Below are 25,554 nucleotides of genomic sequence, written 5' to 3'. Positions count from 1 at the left end.
GTTAGTATTGGAAACTTGTATTTGTCAAGAAATTGACTGCTATCATTTTTTTATTTATACACATAGAATGTTTTGTAATAGTTCTTTATTATCATATTGATGTCAATCTGGCCAGAACTTTATCATTTTTATTCATATTTTGAAGAATAAAATTCTGGTTTCATTGATTTTCTCTACTGTTTCTTGCTTCTAATTTCATTGATTTCTGCTCTTTCTTTTTTCTTATTTAGCAACTAATTTACACTAGTTAAGATTACTTTTCTTTTTCTAGTTTTGTTTCCCCCCAAGTTTCAGATATTTATTAATCAGTGTAAACCACAACATAATATATAGACATGCATTTAAGGGGGAAGTAGTTCCAGGTTTAGTGGAAAATTGTGTGGATAGCTTCTGGAAGGCCTTCATTTTAAGCAGCTTATAATGAAATTTTCATTCAGAAGTCAGGACTTTCTTCAGTTTTCTGAAATTTACATTCACTGAGTACAATTTGTATTAATCATTGGGAAGCAGTTTGTTCCATGGTTCTGCCACACGTGTGCCATACAGCGCTACTCCATGGAGTACCTCTGGCTACAATAAATACAAAGAGGGGATCAAGTGAGGATGCTTCTTGGCCTGACTAAGGATCTGGCAGAGCATGGTTTCAGAAGAGGCCTTAAGTAGGGAAGGAGTGGAGGAAAAATCTGCAAGTTCTGAGACTAAGTCTCTGCCTTTTTTTCTAGTTTCTTAAGTCTCATGCTCTATCGACTGAGCTAGCCAGGCTTTCCTTTTCTAGTTTCTTAATGTAGAAATGTAAATTATTCAGTTGACCCCTTTCTTCTTTTATAAGTACTTAACATTTTATAAATTCCTCTCCAAGCACTGAACACATGAGAATTCAATTCGATTGGATTCAATTGGAGAATTCAATTCAACTGGAATACAACTGGAGATAGTCACTGCCAGTTGAATAGACTTTTTATATAGTCATATATAATCATTTGATATTAATTTTATTGTTACTTATTAGTGTTTTCTTCTCATAATTCTGAAACAATTGTCAGAAAAATAAGAAATAGCATTGTTTTCCAAAGCTTGCAATCAACATAAAATATTAGCTACTAAAAACATTTAGTAATTTTTACCTGAAATTTGAGTTTGCTTTCTCCTCCTTCCCGATCTCGTTTATGCATATTCACCATTAAGGCTTCATAACAATCCTTCCAATAAAGTGCCATGTTCTCATGACCATCACAAAATGTATGTGTTTCATACTGCTTCATATAAGGTACAATCTTATAAAAAATATAAACAGAATCTGATATGTACTTCTATAAAAATAATTCAGCAGAAAAATCTCAATTAAGATAAAACTTACATATTTTTCAATGTAAACCTGCCATTCATTTGAATTGCAGTATTCCTGAAAATCTTCAAAAAATGAGGCACTTCCATTAGAAATAGGTAAAGATGGCAGATGCAAGTTCATGAAGAGCAGCTCATAAATTTTGGAAACCAGGGTACGGATAAGGGGAATCAGAAATGAGTAGATTTCAGTCTGTTCCTTGATTGACTGACTGAGGACATGCTCCAACTTCCCTAAAATGTAACAGGCTTCCTCCTGATTTTCAATCACTTTGGTCTGAAGAAGGGTATTTAGCTTAGCTGATGCCATTGCGCAAACCTGGAAGAAAATAGTTTAAATGGGAAAAAAGACATTGAGAGATAACTAAAGTTCTGTAGCTCTCCTAAAGCAGTATATTTTAAAATAAATTATTAAAATAATCCACATTTAATTTGGAATATATATAAAAGTTGTGGTAGATAATCACTCCATTCCTTCTTAGAATTTGCAAGTATAGGGGGATGATTCCATCTCTGGTTCCAATAACTGGTCCTAAAAAGTATAATACAAATAGAATACACAAACTCTTGCCACAGTGACTGGTTCAGGTAACCCATCTTTCAGTCAATCCATGTTGCAGGGATTAACTCAGGGATGCAATTTCACTTTTTGGATTATTTGCTTTTGTTTATTTTTAGTGGGGTAACACTGGATTACAATACAGCATACGATTTAGAGGTATAAGGTCACTGTCAAGAACTGTGAAGTCTCAGATTTTACCTCACTTCTAAGCTAGCAAGTTAGCCTACCACTGAATGATTAATGCTGGCAAGAAGACTTGAGACTTCTGTATCAAAGACAAGGATCTACAGCAATAGCAATAGCCAAAATATCAGTGTTTACTCTGTTCTCCAAACTGCAATACCCACAGTGAGGAAATGAACAAGGTGAGATAATGCCAGCACACACAATGATTGTATTATAGTAAAGCAACAAGCATAGGGAACCTAAATCTTATATTGGGCAATAAGCATGCCTAAATTTTCTTAGAAGGACACAATCTTTACAATACTTGCAGTAAAAAAATCCAACTTTTGCTCTGGAGTGAGACAAGAGCTCTCTTTCCCAAATCCTAATTAAAGTCAGAGCAAAGGCATCCAGTGTTTAGTCACAGAATATGTAGGCATGCAAGAGAACCATGAAGAACTGTCTACCAACAGTGACTGTAGGAAGAAGGACTCTTTTTCAGGGATATACTTTCCATCATTTAGGAAATGCTAATGTAACTATTAGAGCTCTTTTTGTCACGTTTTTTAAAAATATTGTTTACATAGAAAAAATATCCAATGCTTTGCTTTTAACTTAACATCAGGGTACTAACTGTAAGTTTATGTTTCTTTAAAAGTATAAAGATAATTTTAATGAATATAATCTACTTTACCATGGCCTAATTTTGCATACACATTACGCACGCACACAAAAATCTATTGAAAAGTGTGGCCTTTGTAAATAGTGCAACCTTATGAAATTTCAACTATTCCATGCTCTTATGAACTCGATAGCAAGCTCATGTTATATTAAAAAGCCCCATCCTAGTACTCCTAGCCACATACTTAAAATTCCAGAATTAAAATAAAAAGGGCTTGACAAATAGTTACGGAATATAAGTCATGACTATTTTCACAAGCATACAATGTAAATAGAAAGATGAGACTTAAAAATTTTTAGTCTAAAAAAGAAATAATAATTCCCGCGCCACTGATCTGGGCTACAGCCCGCGTCCTGGAACTGAGGGCTTTGGAACTGAGACCCGGGCGGAGGCCCTCCCTGAGTGAGCAGGAACAAGGCGCCCAGGCAGGGGAGCGGGATTCAAAAGGCGCCATTCCCGCGCCACTGATCTGGGCTACAGCCCGCGTCCTGGAACTGAGGGCTTTGGAACTGAGACCCGGGGCACGTTCCCCACGACGGTGGGGCACAAGGCAGACACAGCACCCCAAAGCCGTTGAGGTGTACCCTACCATCCCCGCTCTGCTCCCATTCCCACGGGGTGGAAAATCAGCTCCCCAAGGGCTCTAGGAGAGATCTCTGGTGCCACCTAGCGACTTGACCCCAGCACAGGCTACTGAAGGAGCTAGTGGCCAGCTGGGGAGTTAGCCCACACCGGGCCCCTTCTGAACAAGTAGTCTGAGCCCACAGGGAGAGCGAGCACCCACAGCCGGGGCAGACCAGGCGCGCAGAAGAGTGTGCCTGAGACCAGAAGCGCAGGGAGTGTGTCCCACATCACCATTTTAGAACAGGGACATTTCTTCAGTAAAGACTACCTGCAGAAGGCTTCCTCAGGAGCCAGAGGTGAGCGGGGGAAGTTCACCCACGCCAGACCCCCTCTGGCCTGCAGTCCAAGCCCAGAGGGGAGCAGGAACCCACCGCAGGGGCAGACCAGGCGCACAGGGGAGTGTGTCCCCACATCGGCATTTTAGAACAGGGACCTTTCTCCAGTAAAGGCTGCTTGAAACTGACAGATGACTCCTGGAAGAACCAGAGGGGAACAGAGAAGCCCACCCAAGATGCCGGCAAGTCCCAACAACACAGTGTCCCAACGCATACGGCAAATTAGAAAACAGACAGTAGGGAGGAGAAGAACCACACGCAACCTAGCAACTCTCCAGAGAAAAAGCACACCACAAAAAGAAAGCCAGCCCCCAGATTGCAACGACAATAACTTGGAAGAATTTCTGAGCCTTCCAGAAAGAGAATTTAAAATTGCCGTGATTAAAAAACTGACAGAAGTCATAAAGGAAAACAATGATAAGGGAAAAATAATCAACGATCAGAAGAATGCAATTGAGTCCCTAGAGAGGGAAAACAATGGTCAGAAGAAAGAAATTGAGTCCCTAAAGAGGGAAGTAAAAGAAATGCAGGAGATCAAAGAATTAATGGAAGAACTAAAGAATTCTGGGAAAAGCAATGAAAGCAGAATAGATGAAATGGAAGAACGAATAAGTAATCTTGAAGACACAGAAATAAAAAGAACCAAAACAGAAAAGGAAAGAGAAGTACGAAGGAAAAAGAACGAAGAAAGACTTCGGGAACTATCTGACTCCATGAGGAAAGGAAATATAAGAGTTATAGGAATACCAGAAGGAGAGGAGAGAGATGTAGGAACAGAGAAAATATTCAAAGAGATAATTGAAGAGAACTTCCCAAATGTGAAGAAGGAGCTGAAAATTGATATACAAGAAGCAAGAAGAACACCAAACTTCCACGACGAAAGGAAAAATACAGCAAGACACATAATAGTAAAGCTCCCAAGAATCCAGGACAAGGAAAAAATAATGAAGCTGGCAAGAGGGAAGAAACAGATAACATTCAAAGGAAAACCAATCAGGCTGACATCAGACTTCTCCGAAGAAACACTACGGGCAAGGAGAGAGTGGAGGGACATAGTCAACAGACTCCAAGAAAACAGATGCCAACCAAGAATACTCTATCCCGCAAAGCTCTCCTTCCTCTTTGAAGAAAGAATATGGACCTTCCCAGACAAACAGAAACTCCGGAATTTCATTGCAACTAAACCCCCACTCCAAAAAATACTACAAGGAGTCCTAAAGCCAGAACCTCAGAGTGACGAATAACAATGAAAGAAGGCCAAAAAAAAAAAAAGTTATTAAAAGAATAAATAAATAAAATCAAAGGAAAGACAAACACAATGGCAAATACAGATGTTAACATATCAATATTAACTCTAAATGTAAATGGACTAAACTCTTCAATAAAAAGACACAGAGTTGCAGCCTGGATTAAGAAACAAAACCCAACCTTTTGCTGTCTCCAGGAAACACATTTAGCTACAAAAGATAAAAATAGGCTCAAAGTTAAAGGATGGAAAACAATCCTACAAGCAAATGGACCAAAAAAGAAAGCAGGAACAGCTATACTTATATCAGATAAAACAGATTTCAAACTCAAAAAGATAAAAAGAGACCCCAATGGTCACTACATTATGATCAAGGGGACAATACTTCAAGAAGAAATAACACTCATTAACATATACTCACCAAATGAAGGAGCACCAAAATATATCAGACAACTGTTGTCCTCTCTGAAAACAGACATCAGAGAAAACACATACGTAGTGGGAGACTTCAACACACCACTATCAACAATGGATAGATCAACAAGACAAAAAATAAGTAAAGAAACCAAAGCTCTAAATAAAGACCTAGAGCAATTGGGCTTAACAGACATCTATAGAACACTAAACCCCAAAAAAACGGAGTACACATTTTTCTCAAGCGCACACGGATCATTCTCCAGGATCGATCACATACTGGGGCACAAGACAAACATCAACAGATACACCAAGATTGAAATCATATCAACCATCTTTTCTGACCATGAAGGCATCAAACTAGAAATAAACCATAAAAAGAAGGCAAGGAACTTTCCTACCTCATGGAGATTAAAAACCACACTACTGGAAGACCATTGGACTAATGAGGAGATCAAAGAAGAAATTAAAAAATTTTTTGAATTGAACGACAAGGAGGACACCAATATCCTAAATGTATGGGATGCAGCAAAAGCAGTAATAAGAGGAAAATATATAGCAATAGAAGCTCACATCAAGAAACAAGAAAGAACGCAAAGAAACAACCTAATCTCGAAGCTCAAAGATCTAGAAAAAGAACAACAAAAAAACCCCAAAACCAGTAGAAGAAAAGAAATAATAAAAACCAAAGCAGAAATAAATGAAATTGAAACTAAAAAAACAATCCAAAAGATCAATGAAACCAAGAGCTGGTTCTTTGAAAAAATCAATAAAATAGACAAACCCCTAGCCAGGCTCACAAAGGAAAAAAGGGAGAAAGCACAAATAAACAGGATCATCAATGAAAGAGGAGAAATCACAACGGACACAGCAGAAATCAAAAGAATAATCAGTAACTACTATGAACAGTTATATGGAAACAAGTTTAACAATCTAGAGGAGATGGACAAATTCCTACAACTCTACAATCACCCAAAGCTAGATAAAGAAGAAATAGAACACCTAAACAGACCAATTACAATTAGCGAAATTGAAATGGTAATCAAAAACCTCCCCAAAAACAAAAGCCCAGGACCTGATGGATTTACAAATGAATTCTACCAAACATTCAGAGACGAATTAGTGCCTATCCTTCACAAACTCTTCCAAAAAATTGAGAAGGAAGGGACAATACCAAACACGTTCTATGAAGCCAACATTACACTAATACCAAAACCGAACAAGGACAACACAAAAAAGGAAAACTACAGGCCAATCTCCCTAATGAACACTGATGCAAAAATCCTCAATAAAATTTTAGCTATCAGAATCCAACAATGTATCCATAAGATAATTCACCACGACCAAGTTGGATTCATTCCAGGGGCACAAGGATGGTTTAACATCCGAAAATCAATCAACGTTATCCAACACATCAACAGAAAGAAATATAAAAACCATATGATAATATCAATAGATGCTGAGAAAGCTTTCGACAAAGTGCAACACCCATTCATGATAAAAGCCCTTGAAATTCTTGGGATACAAGGAACATACCTCAACATCATAAAGGCCATCTATGACAAGCCAACAGCCAGTATCATTCTCAATGGTGAAAAGCTGAAAGCAATTCCATTAAGATCTGGAACAAGACAAGGATGTCCACTCTCACCATTGCTTTTCAATATAATACTGGAAGTCCTAGCCAGGGCAATAAGACAAGAGAAAGACATCCAAGGAATCCAAATAGGAAAAGAAGAAGTCAAACTATCACTATTTGCAGACGATATGATATTATATATAGAGAACCCCAAAAACTCCACAGAAAAGCTAATTCAACTCATCAATCAGTTCAGTAAAGTGGCAGGATACAAAATCAACACGCAAAAGTCAGTAGCCTTCCTATACACAAACAATAAATCTGAAGAAGAAGAAATCAAAAAGACCATCCCTTTTGTTATTGAAACAAAAAAAATCAAATATTTGGGAATAAATCTAACAAAAGAGGTAAAGGACCTATACAAAGAAAACTATAAAACACTGTTAAAAGAAATAGAAGAAGACACAAAGAAATGGAGAGACATCCCCTGCTCATGGATTGGAAGAATAAACATTATTAAAATGGCCATCCTTCCAAAAGCAATATACAGATTCAATGCTATTCCAATCAAAATTTCAATGTCATTCTTCAAAGAAATAGAACAATTATTGATGAAATTCATATGGAATCACAAAAAACCCCGAATAGCCAAAGCTCTCCTGAAAAAAAAAGAAGGGAATGGAGGCATCAGACTCCCAGACTTCAAACTATACTACAAAGCCATAATCATCAAAACTGCATGGTATTGGAACAAGAACAGACATACAGACCAATGGAATCGAATAGAAAATCCAGAAATAAACCCACAGATTTATGGTCAACTAATCTTTGACAAAGGAGCAAAGAATATGCATTGGAGCAAAGAAAGTTTGTTCAATAAATGGTGCTGGGAAAACTGGGTCGCTACATGCAAAAGAATGAAGCTTGACCACCACCTCACACCATACACAAAAATCAACTCAAAATGGATTAAAGAACTAGACATAAGACCTGAAACCATAAAATATATAGAAGGAAATATAGGCGAAACACTACGTGATTTGCACATCAAAGACATCTTTACAGACACATCACCCAAAGCAGTGATAGTGAAGGCAAAGATAAACAGCTGGGACTACATCAAATTAAAGAGCTTTTGCACAGCAAAAGAGACAATAACAAAAACAAAGAGAAACCCCACCAACTGGGAGAACATTTTTGCACCCAACACTAATGATAAAGGACTGATCACAAAAATCTGCAAAGAGCTGATGAGACTCAACAACAACAAAGAAAATAATCCAGTCAAAAAATGGGCAGAAGAGCTTAAAAGAAACTTCTCTGAAGAGGAAATGCAAATGGCCAACAGGCATATGAAAAAATGTTCAACATCACTTGTCATCAGGGAAATGCAAATCAAAACTACCATGAGATACCATCTTACACCAGTGAGAATGGCACATATTAAAAAAACTAGCAACAACAAATGTTGGCGAGGGTGTGGAGAAAAAGGAACTCTTCTGCACTGTTGGTGGGAGTGCAAACTGGTCCAACCACTGTGGAAAGCTGTGTGGAGATTTCTGGACCTACTAAACATAGAGCTTCCATATGATCCAGCAATTCCACTCCTAGGTATTTACCCAAAGGACACAGAAACATCAATTCCAAAGAACACCTGCACCCCTATGTTTATAGCAGCACTGTTTACAATAGCTAAGCTTTGGAAACAACCCAAATGCCCAAAAATAGATGACTGGATCAAGAAGATGTGGTACATATATACCATGGAATATTACTCAGCATTCAAAAAAGATAAACACATGCAATTTGCAGCAACATGGATGGCGCTGGAAGGGATCATGCTCAGCGAAATAAGCCAAAAAGAAAAAGAAAAATACCGGATGGTCTCACTCATAGCAGGAATCTAGAAAACTTAAATAAGGGACCAGGAAAATGAATAACTATAAGATAGTGAAAATCAAAATCAACAAAAAACTATGAACCAGAGACACTTTTAGGGGGGCGGGAGGGGAGGGATTGGGGTCAGAATGGGGGGGCTGCAATTGTATGGGGAATATAACAATAAAATTTATTTAAAAAAAAAAAAAATAAAATAAAATGGCCATCCTACCAAAAGCAATATACAGATTCAATGCTATTCCAATCAAAATTTCAATGTCATTCTTCAAAGAAATAGAACAATTATTGATGAAATTCATATGGAATCACAAAAAACCCCGAATAGCCAAAGCTCTCCTGAAAAAAAAAGAAGGGAATGGAGGCATCAGACTCCCAGACTTCAAACTATACTACAAAGCCATAATCATCAAAACTGCATGGTATTGGAACAAGAACAGACATACAGACCAATGGAATCGAATAGAAAATCCAGAAATAAACCCACAGATTTATGGTCAACTAATCTTTGACAAAGGAGCAAAGAATATGCATTGGAGCAAAGAAAGTTTGTTCAATAAATGGTGCTGGGAAAACTGGGTCGCTACATGCAAAAGAATGAAGCTTGACCACCACCTCACACCATACACAAAAATCAACTCAAAATGGATTAAAGAACTAGACATAAGACCTGAAACCATAAAATATATAGAAGGAAATATAGGCGAAACACTACGTGATTTGCACATCAAAGACATCTTTACAGACACATCACCCAAAGCAGTGATAGTGAAGGCAAAGATAAACAGCTGGGACTATATCAAATTAAAGAGCTTTTGCACAGCAAAAGAGACAATAACAAAAACAAAGAGAAACCCCACCAACTGGGAGAACATTTTTGCACCCAACACTAATGATAAAGGACTGATCACAAAAATCTGCAAAGAGCTGATGAGACTCAACAACAACAAAGAAAATAATCCAGTCAAAAAATGGGCAGAAGAGCTTAAAAGAAACTTCTCTGAAGAGGAAATGCAAATGGCCAACAGGCATATGAAAAAATGTTCAACATCACTTGTCATCAGGGAAATGCAAATCAAAACTACCATGAGATACCATCTTACACCAGTGAGAATGGCACATATTAAAAAAACTAGCAACAACAAATGTTGGCGAGGGTGTGGAGAAAAAGGAACTCTTCTGCACTGTTGGTGGGAGTGCAAACTGGTCCAACCACTGTGGAAAGCTGTGTGGAGATTTCTGGACCTACTAAACATAGAGCTTCCATATGACCCAGCAATTCCACTCCTAGGTATTTACCCAAAGGACACAGAAACATCAATTCCAAAGAACACCTGCACCCCTATGTTTATAGCAGCACTGTTTACAATAGCTAAGCTTTGGAAACAACCCAAATGCCCAAAAATAGATGACTGGATCAAGAAGATGTGGTACATATATATCATGGAATATTACTCAGCATTCAAAAAAGATAAACACATGCAATTTGCTGCAACATGGATGGCGCTGGAAGGGATCATGCTCAGCGAAATAAGCCAAAAAGAAAAAGAAAAATACCGGATGGTCTCACTCATAGCAGGAATCTAGAAAACTTAAATAAGGGACCAGGAAAATGAATAACTATAAGAAAGTGAAAATCAAAATCAACAAAAAACTATGAACCAGAGACACTTTTAGGGGGGCGGGGGCGGGAGGGGAGGGATTGGGGTCAGAATGGGGGGCCGCAATTGTATGGGGAATATAACAATAAAATTTATAAAAAAAAATAAAATAAAATAAAAAAATAAAAAAGAAATAATAAACATTCCTTGTGTGCATGTTTTATTTATCTTTACTTCAGAGGCCTAGCACAAGTCTAATATGTGGTAGGTATTCATTAAGTGATTGATAAATGAAAAAAAATGAGATAGAATACAAAATTGTGGATTAGTAAAAGAAAAACAAAAGATTTTGAAAAGAACAATTAAAAAACAATTTTCCTAAAAATACAAGCCCTAAATTGTATATATATCAACTATACCAGCTACATAGTTCCTAGCACACTAAATATTGATGATATGACTAATGTCTTTATAATCTACATATTAATCTTTAAGAGGATTCACCAGAGTCAGAGCGGGGAGCAGAACAGGCAGACTGAGGGGAGCAGTGGGCGCGACAGGAGAGATCTGCTGCGCCATGTGGGACCCTCGCCAGCTGGCCGGGATCGAACCAGTGCTGCAGAGGCTGCAGACAGCTTCACAGCGCTGTGCTCAACTGCATGCACCACCAGCGGAGGTCCCATATTAATATTATTAATAGTATCTGACTTCATGAATTTTCTGGTTGTTATTTCGTGCTGAAAATATTAATCTACAGAGAAAGAAAGTGCTAATATACACACATTGGGCATATCATCCAAGATAGCACTCTTGGAGATGATCTTTACAATTCCAAAAGTTGTTTACCTGTTTAAGTCAAATTCAGAATAAAAATAATATGGATTAAAAAAAAACCTTAATATTACACTGAGTCATAAATGCCAGAATGAAATAAGCAATTAGCTACTTCTTAATAAGTAAACCAGAAGTAATTAAGCTAGAAGTAAATCATGGATATTATTTGAACTAATAAAAAATTAAAATACTAGAAACATTATCATTTAGCAATCACACAAATATTATCTATCCTGCACGCAAACATGAAATATGACAAACCTGCAAATTACCCCTTCCAATGAATCCAAGAAGCAACTGGACTTGAATCTGAGAGAGTTTTACCCATTCTGGACTTTCAGAATACCAAATGGACAGACCATCAAAGAGCAGCATCATATCCTCGAAAAGCTATCACAAAGAAAAAAAAGGAAAAGTAAAAACATAATTTTAAAATTTCTGTTGATGAGTTTCCTCAACAGTAAAAAAACAAAAAACAAAAAACACCACAAACATTTCAGAACTAGTTCAATATTCAGTTTGCAAAAGCCAAAAAAATTATCCTAATAATTATTAATGAAAATCTGAGACCACCACATCTTACCCATGTTTACTGCACCTGATTAAATACTGATGTTCTGAAAAGATGGAGCATAAAATTTCTTACTTTGAATAAAGTCCTTGACTACCCCCCCAAAAAAAAAAATTCAAAGAGATATTACAGTACCTTCTCAGTCCACATGTTTGAATTAACAAGTCCTTCTGACTGCAGAAAGTCCTGTATGATCAGCATAAGTCGGAAGGCATTTTCAGCAGTCACTGGATTAGTTTTTGCTTCTCTGTTTTCTGTGACTGCCCATTCTAACATCTTCTGTAACAAACTAAGTGTAAAACAAAGTCCTCTTAAAACCATTTAAGTTTAGAAAAATAATAGGACATAAAAAAAAAACCTGAACAAATAGAATATGATCTATTAATTAACAGGACTGTATCCCCAAAGATACAGGATGATTGGTAGCTATCAGAAAACACTGTAGAATTTAGTAAGGTGAAGCAACTTTATAAATCTCTGGAATATGTACCTTTAAAATATTTAACACTAAAAGGCAAAGTAAAATTACTTTTTTTTACTTGACTACAAAAAAAAATGAGAATAATTCACATTCCAATCCATGATACTTAATAGTTTCTTTAAAGCTGGAAATTGGGAAGGTTGGGGAAGAAAGTCTTATTATGCCTTATAGAAGGTTAGCCCTATAGGGAACTGTAAATGCTTTAGAGAAGTCGTTTTTGTGAAAACACTATTTCCTTCCCTTAGGCATGGAAACAGTCAAATTTAGACAAGATTGTAGAATACAATGCACCACGTGCTTAGATATTGCAAAAAAAAAATTTAAACAAGGACTGTGAAATTACTTAAAACCCAAATTAATTTAATATTAAATTGCCTCACTGTGGTTTTCTCTCTATATTCTATTAGAATGGTAACAGATAGGAACAGGGTCTAAGAATAAAGTTTCTCATTTTCTCTCTCTATACACACTGAATATTGACTAAAGATCTACTCTCAAAGGAGAGGGTAAATCACTAACCGGACACTTACATTAGTTTTATTTCATCTGCTGGTCGAAGTAACTCACTGGAGACTCCTGGTTTAGTTAGTGCCGAAAACACTTGTCCCCGTTCAATCCAAGTATCATCATCAGACTTTTCTAGTCCTTTACACATTACACAATGCAAAATATTTGTCAATAATTGAATAAGCTCCTCTTCATATTTCTATAAAAAAGACAGAATAATATTAAATTATTAAAATCAGGAGGTGTTGATGAGAGCCATCACTTATACTGATTATAATCAATTAACATATATAAGTGTCTTGAGAACTCAAAACTTTACTAGGTAGACCCTAAAGACACAAAGATAAATAAGATACTGACTTTGCTCTCAAAACAATGAAATTTCAGTGACTTCTAGGTATCGAAAATCTTAGATCATGAGACAGACGATGAAAGTGAAACTAGTAATAATTCTTCACAAATTCTAAAGATTAGAATTATATATAGACATATAAAAATAAAAACAGCATTTGGACATACAAGAAATTTTACCTCTTGGCTTTCAAGCAAAGAGAAGTCATCACTCAAGTCTGTATCATTTGTGATGCTGTTTTCTTTGTCAGACTGCACAGAAAATGATTTAATAGATTCTATTGGGGATGGAGTGCTAGGCAGGCTATCTGGCATTTGATTTCCACTGTCACTCAGTTCACATGAGTCAATTCCACTGAGATCTAAACTTAAATGTGAATGGTTATTATGCCAGAATTCTTCTTGATTCTCTGATTTGAAAGATAATTCTCCCACAGAGCTATCTTCTTGAAATAATGGTACGTTTGAGTCAAGAGAATGTCTATCCTCCAAACTCCATTGATCTGAAGATAAATGAGCTGAGGCAAAAGAGTTCATTTTTTCTTCATCTGTCTTTTCATCAAAGTTACTCTTGATATCTTCAGTTGATACATTTTTATCATTGTCTTTCATTAAAATAGTCCTACTATGCTTATGAAGAGTATCTCCATTTTCAAAATTTGCTTTTATAAAAAGTCTAACTAAAGTGTCTTGCCAGCCAACTTGTTGAGATATTTGGTGTGCTGCATCTGGTTGGGACTTTAAAATCTGTAAAACCTCCAAAGAGATTAAGCATACAAATTTGTTAAAGAGTGCGCAATACTTTAAATCAAACACAGTTTCTTTTCAGTTACTATAATGACAAAGTAATTTAATGAGAAATTGTCAGAGGATATATTCTTTTTTTTAAGATTAATTTATTTATGAGCACAAAAACTGGGGTACAGGCTGGAGATGTGGCGGGTAGGGGGGAGAGTGAGAGGATTCACCAGAGACAGAATGGGGAGCAAAACCGGCACATCTACTGAAATACACTGCTGAGGTGAGCAGCAGGTAAGACTGGAGAGGTCTGCTGCACCATGTGGGTTAGCTCCCTAGCCAGGTTGAACTCATGCTGCAGGGGCTGCAAGCAGCTCCACAGTGCTGAGACTTAACCCCTTGTGCCACCAGGGAGGCCCTACTTTCAAAAGAGTATGATCTTAATTGAATTATAAACTATCTGGAGAGTAGATACTGTGTTTTTCACTAATGTGCATATCAGTCATTGACAAAGTATAAATGTACTCAATTATTTGCTGAAAGATAAAAAAGGGGGAAAAAAGGAAAATGATTCTCCATAGTTAACAACACACTCATTATTTTAATTTGGTCAGAAAAAAGGATAAATAAAATGAAAGTGGCGCAGCAGACCTCTCCTGAATGGCCTGCTGCTCCCCTCAGCAGTGTATTTCAGTCAATCTGCCTGTTCTGTTCCCCACTCTGTCTCTGGTGAATCCTCTCACCCTCCACCCATTCCCTACACCTCCAGCCTGTACCCCAGTTTTTGTATGCATAAATAAATCTTTAAAAAAATAAAATGGAGATATATATAAGTATATATTAAAGTTACATCCTCTCAATGAAATAGTTTCCAAGACCCTGTTACATTTTTTAAAGCAAACATTGAACATCTACTATGTGCCAGGTACAGCTTTGGCACTAAGGTGAGTAAACAGGACATACACGACACTGTGATAGAACCTCAGGAACCCCAAGAATAATATTTTCCTTTCTCATTTTTTTTCCAGGAAAAGTTAATGGTTGCTTTTGCAAAAATCATTTTTTCATTAACTATGTTGTACAAACAAAATAGAAACTAAATTTCAATTCAAAAATACCAATACCAATAAGATGAATGCTGCTATTTAGCTAGAATAAGAAACTGAAATTAAATAGTAGACAATGACATGTTAAATATAAGAGATCTACTACCCAATTGATTTCACAATTTTGGGGGAAATGTTCTCAAGCACTGTCAAAATTCAGTTAAGATGTTTAAGTAGTATTTTTATCACAAAAACTTCTATGATAAATGAAAAGAACTTCAGTTCACAATGTGTGGAATGTCTCTTTTCTGAGAAGTTCTAATTCTACAAGCTTGGTGTCAAGGAGATGTATAATGTTGGTAGGGACTTCAATATTCATGGTTCTACCATCAGCTGATGCTGATTTATATACAATAACATGACAAGTTTCTTTCCCTACTAACACTATCAATCAGTGAGCTGCCATTACTCTGTTGGCACAAAATAACAGAATAATTTTCCAGATCAAACTTGCTTGGCTAAGAAACTTTTTGTAACTACAAATGTCCATAAAATAAGACTTGCTTTAAGTCTATTTTATATAAAAATAGTAGGAAAAAACGAGGCGGCACTGAAAGCTATCTCTAAGACCTGCTTCAAGGACAATATGGCAACATTAATCAAAATGTAAAATATGACTTAAACTTTGCCACAGCAACTCCACTTAATGGAGTATATCTGACAAAAGTAATACCACAAATAAAGAAATATGAAAAAGAATGTTAACAGAAGTTTACTGACATAGAAAAACAGGAGAAAACCTAAACAACCAACTTCCATTAACAAAGAACCAGATACTATTTAATGAATAGTCTTAGAATAAAAACCTATGCAACCATTAAAGTGAAAAATATGTATCCAGATTTACTAATGAAGAAAACGCTATCATGAATAGGGACTAAAATTCAAAAGAAAAGCAAAGAAGAAAATTAAATACTAAACATGCCAGTGGTTACCAATGGAGGACACAGCTATAATTAGGAAAAGGTACACAGGATAACTATTTCCTGACATAGTTAAATGGGTACACCAATGACAAATCATTATTGGAATGAATACTCATAAAGAAATTTCAGAAAATTATTCCCATGATGTTCAAAGATTCAGAAACTCTAAAATATAGTACATAAATTAGAAATGGTCATAATCATTGAAGGTTCATGATAAAGGTTCATAATAAATATTTTACTTTGCAAAGGAAAATGAGAGTTAAGAATGAATTCATAAGCTGAATCCTTATGATTATCACCTGAAAATATTAAACTATAAAATTATGTCATTTATAAAGTAACAAACTGAAAACATATCTGGTGGAAAACATTCTAAAAGTTATTCACAATACTGCTATTTCAAAAGTATATCTTAAAAGTTTACTAACCTTTCTGCAGATGACCACTCTAACATTTATATATGCTCGGTGAGATATATACACCACAGATAACAAATCTTTGAAATTAATAACAGGTTCTATGGTGGGAAAAACAAAACACCAAAATTAAATTCCACAGATAACCAAAGAAGAACTGTGGGTAATAGCTATATAAATGCTAAAGTGATTATTTCTCTTTAATTTTTATATTTTTTAATCAGTAGTAGTTACCCTTTACTTTTTCCCCAGCTTTACTGAAATACAGTTGATATAAACATTGTATGTTTAAGGTATATAACACCATGATTCTATAAAGGCAAATAATATGAAATGGTTACAATAAGGTTAAAAACATCCATTGCTTCAAATAGTTATCCTTTTAGGTGTGTGATGAAAACTTTTAAGATCTGCTCTTTTAACAACTTACATTATCTTTACTGAGAGTTGCCATGCTGTACATTAGTTCCCCAGAATTTATTCATATTATAGCTGGAAGCTGTAGTACCCTTTAATCACCTTTTACCATTTCCCTATCTCCACTTGACCCAGAAACTACCAATAAATGCCCTGTTACTGTGAGTTTGGTTTTCTGGATTTTACATACAAGATCATATAGAATTACTCCTTCTCTGACATTTCTCTTAGCATAATGCCCTCCAGGTTCTTCCATGTTGCTACAAATGGTAGGATCTCCTTTTTTAATGACTAAAAACAATTCCATTATGTGTGTGTGCAGGTGCATGCATGACAATACCACATCTTTATCTATTTATCCATTGATATATGTACTTAGACATTTCCATATCTTGGTTATTATCTATGATGTTGCAATAAACATGACAGGCAAATATCTTTTCAAGAGAGTAACATCATTTCTTTTGTATATTTACCCAGAAAAGGGACTGCTGGATTATATGGTAGCTCTATTTTTAAGTTTTTTGAGGAACTGCGATCTGTTTTTCATAGTGTTTGCTCCAATTTACATTCCCAACAATAGTGCACAAGGGTTCCCTTTTCTCTACATCCCTCCCCAGCACTTGTCCTCTCTTGTATTTTTGATAACAGCCTTCCTAACAGTAGTGAGGTGATATTTCTTTGTGGTTTTGATTTGCATTTCCCTGACAATGAGGGGTGTTGAGTGTCTTTTCTTGTCCTTTTCAGCCATTTACATATCTTATTTCAAAAAATGTATATTCAGATCCTTTGCTCATTTTAGGATAATTTCTTTAATAAATGGTGCTGAGAAAACTGAAAGCCACAAATAAAAAGACTGGAATTGGATCACTTGCTAACCCCTTATACAAAATAAACTGTAAATGGAGTAAAAATTTAGACATAAGACTTGAGCAATAAAATACACAGAAGAAAATAATGTCAATACATTCCATGGTATCAGTGATGAAGATATTTTTGGTAACTCAACTCCTACGGCAAGGGAACTATAAACAAAATCAAACAATTAGGATTATCTCAAGTTAAAAAGTTTCTATATAGCAAAAGAAAATATATGACAATTAAAAAGACACCATATTGAAGGGGAGAAAATATTTACACTGGTAAGGGATTATCCAAGATGTATAAAAGATTCATATAATTTAACAATAAAAATTAAGCCATCCAAGAACAAATATGAACAAACAATTTACCAAAGAGGGTATCTAGAAAGACAATAGATATGTGAACATATTCATCATCACTTCCAATATGAGAGATGCAGGTTAAAGCCACAAAGACATATTATCTCACACTCCTAAGAATGGCATGAATTAAAAAACCTCCAACAGGTGTTGGAGAAGATGTAGAGAAAAAGGAACCCTATTACATTATTGATGGTGCAGCATGGTAAACAATATAGATTTATCCTGAGAAACTAAATATGGAAATACCATACGACCCAGAAATCCTACTTTTGGGCATAAAGAATAAACTGTGGACAATAAATATATAAATGCTAAAATTATTACTTCATTTTAAATGAGAATTACAGCCATAGTCAAATCTTACAGTGAATATAATTTTTAAATGTTGCATATCCTCCTGAGTAAACCCTGAATAACTGTTCTTTTATTTTGATTAAACATATTGTTCTTATTACTTAGCTCATATTATTCTTTCTTTTTTTTAAATCAATGTATTTTTTTAAAGACTTATTTATGAATACAAGAACTGGGGTACAGGCCAGATTCGTGGGAGGGTGAGAGGATTCACTAGAGACAGAGCGGGGAACAGAACAGGCAAACTTACTGAAATATACTGCTGAGGGGAGCAGCAGGCGTGGCAGGAGAGGCCTGCTGCACCATGTGGGTAACACCCTGGCCGGCCAGGGATTGAACTCATGCTGCAGAGGCTGCAGATAGCTTCATAGTGCTGTGCTTAACACCTTGTGCCATGAGGGAGGCCCTATTATTTATTTCTTTATGTACAAATCTTAGTTTATCAATAAGGTGGTAAACCACTTAAGACAAAGAACTTTATCTTATACCTTCTTGAATCCCAAGCATCTGATATAAATTCTACAGTAAGTGGTAAGTACAAAAAAGTTTTACTAAGAATAATTAGAAACAAAAAAGAGTATCTGAAACCAGTGATAGTTCTCATTTTGCCACTAAGAATTTACACTCCTTAAAGAAAAGATTATTTTGTGCTTTTTTTCTCTAGTGTCCTTTTTTTATAGATTCAATTTTTTACTTATCACTCAGTAAAAAAGAAAGAAATTGACTAATTTACTGAAGGCCTATTAAGGTACTATTCTATGATCTGGGGAAACAAACACAACAAAAGTACATAGGAAAACAGTATACCCAAGAAAATCCTTCTGTATCAAATAACAGCAACCTGAGGAAGGAGGGGAAACCCTAGGGGAAAATATCTGAGAACCATCAAGTAAGAATATACCACTATGAAGAACATTTCTTAAATGTATCATGATGTATTAACCAGCCCTCCTCATACCTGTACTTATGATTTGATTGGTGAGGTTTTTCATGAGAGACGTATTGACAGGTGTTTCATTAAGAAGGAGTCCCAATCCTGAGTAGCCAACTTCTCTGAGTCGAATACGTTGTTTACTTCGTTCATAAACATTAGTGCACTTCAACATTTGTTCCAAAACCTAGTCATAATAGCAATACATTTTTCTAAATATAGAGATCTAAAAAGCTTGTCATTTAGGCTGATATTGAAAAAATATTATTGCACAATATTTTTGAGTATCATTTTATTCTTTAACTATTAAAAAAAGCCCAGCACTATTAAGGATTATCCCATATCATGCTACAATTAAAAATGAATTTAAGAATAAAAGTACTGAAACACATCTGTACTTGAATAACTGATGTTTACAACTCTAGTTTATATGTATTTCCTGATAGATTAAAAAAACAATTCAGAGCCTCCTTGGTGGTGCAAAGGGTTGAGCACCACACTGTGAAGCAATCCACAGCTTCTGCAGCACGAGTTCGATCCCGTGCCAGCCAGGGAGCAACCCACATAGCACAGCAGACCTCTCCTGACTTGCCCACTGCTCCCCTCAGCAGTGTATTTCAGTCAGTCTGCCTGTTCTGTTCCCCACTCTGTCTCTGGCGAATCCTCTCACCCCCTGTATCTCTGGCCTGTACCCCAGCTCTTGTATGCATAAATGAATAAATCTTTAAAGAAAAAAATTCAAAATTTTCTTTTCAATGGCTAAGGCTTAAATAGAAACAAATTTTGCAGCTTGCAAGAGGAACAAAGGTGTGCGTGTTCTGCAACAGATGAAGGTACTAATAGATTGATTTAATGATCTAATTAAGGAATAGTAATCAAAACATTTTTCAAGAACAAGGGAATATATTTGCTCAAATTGGAGGATGAATTAGCAATCCAATATATCATGGCATGAGCTATTTTTATTTTTTTTAACATTTAATACAATTTTATTTTATATTTAGTACTTATTTTTTAAAACTAGTATTTTGGAGTTACAAGATATACATGTTCAATTTAAAAATTATGAGAATGAGAAATATTTTAAACCCATTGTTTATAAAGACCCAAGGTTGTAGTTTTGGTGAATATCATTCCATATTTTTATGGCTATCTATGTCTAAATAATTATTAAACAAATTGTGCTAAGAGGTAATTTTTTTTAAAGATTTATTTATTTATGCATACAAGAACAGGAGAGGTCTGCTGTGCCAGGTGGGTTGCTCCCTGGCCGGGGATTGAACTCGTGCTGCAGTGGCTGCAGACAGCTTCATAGGTTGCATCACCAGGGAGGCCCGAGGTAATATTTTTAAAAGTGAGACAGTGGGACCCTAAGTGTGAAGGATAATCTTGGTGGAATAATATCATAAGCAATCCCTACAAGGCCATTTTTGGAGAACTAACATTTTTGTCTCCCCAAAGGGATCCTTATATGAGCAGATGCTTTAAATAGCAGCCTCAGGGGTCACCACAACCAATAATCAAGAGACACAATGAGAGAGCATTGGTCATACACCTTTCTTTGTAACTTCAGAAATTCCAAAATAGGCAATTCAGATATGACTCCATAAATTGACTAAATGTCACATTAATGATGCAAGAGGAAAAACTGTGCAAATGATGCAAAAGGCAATTAAACATAATGAACAATAAAATAAATCATTTGGTAGTAGCAATATGACTAACTGTAGGGTAAAGAAAATATCAGGCTTTTCTGCCCTTCCGCCATCAGGATAGATGATGGATCCTTGTCCTGAATGCATGCCTGATGGCGGGCACCTGGAATAGGGTGTGGGCATAGGTAGACGGGATTCACCTGGGCTAAGACTGTGCTTTTAAGGGCGGCGTCACAGGGGGACGCCAGCAGCAATAGCAGCAGCAGCAGCAGGAGAAGCCGAAGCAGAAGCCGAGAAGCAGCAGAACGAATGCCAGAGAGCCCAGATAGAGTGAAGACTTGCTGGGGGCTGGGAGGCCTGCCAGCCTCCCAGCCCCCCAGCCAGCACCCCTGCCTGCCATATGCCTGGTGAACCCCAAATAAAAAACCTGCAAAACTACTGAGGACTCTGACTCCTCCTTTACCCGGTCTGCATGGGATCAGGAAAACCTGCACTGTGCCCAGGTCCTACCCTTACACTAACTCCTCTATTTTTAGTTAACAAAAAGAGGTGGAGTGGGAGGCTTCAGAAAATTTGAAGATGGATATTTTAAAAAATATACTCTATGTCCTTTGGCAATTTACTAAATTTTCTGGTCTCAGTTTCTTCATCCTCTTCAAAAGGAGGATAATGATATCCACCTTCTAAAGATTTTGCAAAGACTAAGTAAACTAATATAGTAAGATAAGTAGTGCCTGACAAACAGTGGCTGCTACATAAGGCTAATTATTATTATTAACTGCTAGAATGTCTGATTGGCCATGGAGACCCACCTTATCAAAAGGAGATGAGAGGTTTTACACTGAGGATGGTATAACAAAGTAGATTTTCATTGATGCGTATATCAGATTACAATATAACTAGGTTTTTATTATGCAAACAACAAAAACATCAAAAATATGTACCAAAACATGTTGAACAATTTAAAATTACATAGAATTATATATGGAAAAAATTTTATGTCCATAAAATAATGTTACATTAAATTAAAATACCTACAAATATCCCCCAATACAAAGATGCTTAATAAATTATTGTACCTTAAAAATGATTTCTCTTAGTTTGTCAGAGTACTTCTGATTTAAGAGCAAGGAATAAAGTATGTCAGCATTTCCTGGTTCAAACAGCAGTAAGAAAAGCTGACCTCTGGTTGGGCTGGTACGTAGGAGGTTGAAGAGTACATCCAAAATTCCAAAGAGCTTTTAAAATTAAACAACACAAAACAAACAACCACACTCTTATATGGAAGCACAAATAAAGTCATATACCACAAACAGTTATTTAAATAAATCCTGTATTTCCTAATATTCTAGTTTAACAGGGCTATCTGAGTAGTCTTGCCTTTTTTCTCTGTTATGCTTTCAGTTCATTCTATTTCTCATTGTCTATTCTCTCACTATTCACATTTACCTGCTGAAAAGCCATCTCTTCCATAAAGCTTTTCCTTGCCTTCTCAACACAGTCTATTATGAAAAGCTCTATAATCTCTATCTCTTTTACAGATATTATCATACTCTTTTGGGGTTCATCTCCTATCAACTTCTGCCTCCATTAGGCTAAAAGAAAGAATGATATTTCGTTTATAATTATATACCTACAGTGTCTATTTTTTTTTTTATGGATATAGTAAGATTTCAATAAAGAACAGACTGAATTGACCAAGAAAATATCACTAGCAATGAATCACAACATGGCTATCATGAAATAAGATGACTACTCATTGTTCTAAATAAATTTTTGGAATAGTTCAACTTCAAAGGGAAATAACCTAATTTAACTCATCTACACAACAGCAACTCACTTAGAACACAATGAATATTGTAAGAAAGAGGGCAAAATATTTGCATCAACATAAATTAAAGTTGCTAAGGTTTCGTGTTAAGAGCAGTCTACAGAAAGACCACAGAAATTGTAGTAAGCAGACCTGGGTTCTAGTCCCAGGTTTATCAGCTGAGTGACTTTTTAAGTAAAGTCACATAATCTCTCTGAATATGTACTTCCAAATGTACAAATAGGAATAGTAATTCCTGGTCTATATATTTCTTATCAGTGGTTCGCGAATTTTACCATGCACACCTGGAGGGTGCTCTCCACCAACACCTGGAGGGCTTTGAATATTTTTGCATTTCTGACAAGTTCCCATGTAAAGTTGGTTAACACCATAAACTAAAAACCATTTTATGAGGCTTAAATGAATTAATGTGTAAGCATTTAAACACTGAAAAACATTTATAATGTACTCTTTTTTTTTAAAGATTTATTTATTTATTTATACAAACACTGGGTACAGTCAGAAGCACGGGAGGGTGAGAAAATTCACCAGAGCCAGAGCAGGGAGCAGAACAGGCAGATGGACAAAGTACACTGCTGAGGGGAGCAGCAGGCGGCAGGAGAGGTCTGCGCGCCATGTGGGACCCTCGCCCGGCGGCCGGGGATCGAATTGGCGCTACAGAGGCTGCTGGCAGCTTCGCAACCCAGCGCTCAACTGCTGTGCCACCGGGGAGGCCTTATAATGTACTCTTAATGCATGGTTTTTATGATTCTAAGTTAACTGTTTTATGAATCCATAAAATCTGCCTAGTGCTTTTATGATAGGTAAATATACATTATGTGGCATATAAAAACAGGTTTCAGAATTGCCAAAAAAAAAGCAACTATTTCCACATACTATATTCTAGCTAATTAAAAAATATCTTATACTGCCATATATTTTAAATTTTTAGTTAGGAGATAAATTTCACTACTTTAACTGCATAATATTGTATGTGACACTATAAACATTTTACTCTTAAAATGTTTATATATATATATATATAGTGTGTATATATATATATATATATATATATATATATATAGTATAAAGGATGATGTGGCAACTGAAATGTTAAAAAAATAAAATTTGGGCCTCCCCGGTGGCGCAGCGGTTGAGTGCTGGGTTGTGAAGCTGCCTGCAGCCTCTGCAGCGCCGGTTCAATCCCTGGCTGCTCCCCGGCCACCAGAGGAGGGTCCCACATGGCGCGCAGACCTCTCCTGCCGCCCGCTGCTCCCCTTAGCAGTGTACTTCGGTCCTCCTGCCTGCTCTGCTCCCCGCTCTGGCTCTGGTGAATTCTCTCACCCTCCTGCGTTTCTGACTGTACCCAGTGCTTGTAGAAATAAATAAATAAATAAAATCTTTAAAAAAAAAAAAAAAAAGCTCAAATAAATAAATAAATAAATAAAAATAAATAAAATTTATCTTGGGCATAATACCTGTTCTTCTTCATTGATAGCAGCTATGTAACCCATAATACTTTGTATCTCTTCATGAGTCCCACCTTTGCACAGAAAATATTTAATTAGTCCATACAAAGACGTCCTTATTGTTCGAATATCATCTAGACACAGCTCACTATATTTACAATCACTCCTGAAAGAGAAAGCAAAAATGTAAGAACTGACATTTAAAATTTTTACTGTTTGTATTTTTTATATAAAAGAATTCATAGTTTAAAAAATATGCTTAAATATAATTATTAGAATTCATGGTATCTTTGATTCTGTTTTCTTCTAAAGGAAAATTTATGACATTAGGAGTTTCAATGACAAAGAGATAAACTGTGGAAAGAGTTTATATATATATGTACCCTTCACTATGTGGCAGTCACAGTTGAGTGCTTTATACATTATTAATTCATTTAATTTAATCCTAAAAATAACCATAGAATTCACAATTATACTATCTCCTTGCCACAGACCAGAAAATTTTAGAAAAAATGTTTTATAAGTTGTCTACAGATAAACAACTAATGAAACACAAGATTCCAACCCAATGCACGTGATCAATTGTTCATCACTTCAACCTCCAGGGTATTCTGCCTCTATGAAGTTAAAGGACAATAGAATTGCTAGAAAGTAAGCAATCTAGACATTTCAATGAAGCAGCAGACAAGAAACACTATAAAAGTGAGAAGGAACAAGACATCATACCCATAGTAAATCCTAAGCGTATCTAGAAGAAATTGTACACCATACTTCTTTCGGAAAACTCTCCTGCTATCTTTAATGATGGTGGAAAGATACTGTATATGACCTAAAATAGAAAGTTCACTCTTAAATGATAATATAAAATAAAGTAATACAGGTAGTAATAAATCTCTGAAACAAATAAAAAATTTTATCTAATAGCTTGTTCTCACCAATTCGAAAGGGAAAATCTCCATGGTTCCAAATACGAAAGTCAAAAAGTAAATACTGATACATTTGTTGCAGGAGCTGCGCATTTTTCTCCAATGACACCTGTTCAATTAATAATTGGACTGCCATCAATACATTAACATCCATCAAGGTAGCTGGCACCTGAAATCCAAATAGAAGAGGATTCTATAAAATTTGGTTTAAATAATATTTGCATGAAATCATATTCAGAACACCTACTAAATATAAAAATCTTGGTTATAAAAATATAAACATGGGCCTCCCTGGTGGCACAAGGGGTTAAGATGCATTACTATGAAGCTATCCATAGCCACTATAGCATGAGTTTGATTCCCGGTCGGCCAGGGAGCTACCCAC

The 25,554-nt window shown here is 35.8% G+C and overlaps 1 protein-coding gene across 1 annotated transcript in view; it reads right to left on the bottom strand.

Moving 5' to 3' along the window:
- NBEAL1 (neurobeachin like 1) overlaps positions 1-25,554 on the bottom strand; it is a gene marked incomplete at both ends in the record, with an annotated part of 136,851 nt that overhangs the window by 47,728 nt on the left and 63,569 nt on the right. The window contains 12 exons of the mRNA XM_084230112.1: positions 1,125-1,274; positions 1,358-1,663; positions 11,544-11,672; positions 11,989-12,142; positions 12,865-13,040; positions 13,373-13,948; positions 16,394-16,482; positions 19,337-19,496; positions 22,044-22,202; positions 24,253-24,409; positions 24,970-25,072; positions 25,179-25,338. Coding sequence (XP_084086238.1) covers positions 1,125-1,274; positions 1,358-1,663; positions 11,544-11,672; positions 11,989-12,142; positions 12,865-13,040; positions 13,373-13,948; positions 16,394-16,482; positions 19,337-19,496; positions 22,044-22,202; positions 24,253-24,409; positions 24,970-25,072; positions 25,179-25,338 — 2,319 coding nt within the window. The remainder of the gene's footprint in view (positions 1-1,124; positions 1,275-1,357; positions 1,664-11,543; positions 11,673-11,988; positions 12,143-12,864; positions 13,041-13,372; positions 13,949-16,393; positions 16,483-19,336; positions 19,497-22,043; positions 22,203-24,252; positions 24,410-24,969; positions 25,073-25,178; positions 25,339-25,554) is intronic.

The sequence above is a fragment of the Talpa europaea genome, assembly GCF_964194135.1.
Source record: "Talpa europaea genome assembly, chromosome: 1".
Lineage (NCBI taxonomy): Eukaryota > Metazoa > Chordata > Mammalia > Eulipotyphla > Talpidae > Talpa > Talpa europaea.
This window is presented reverse-complemented; position numbering and strand designations above follow the sequence as displayed.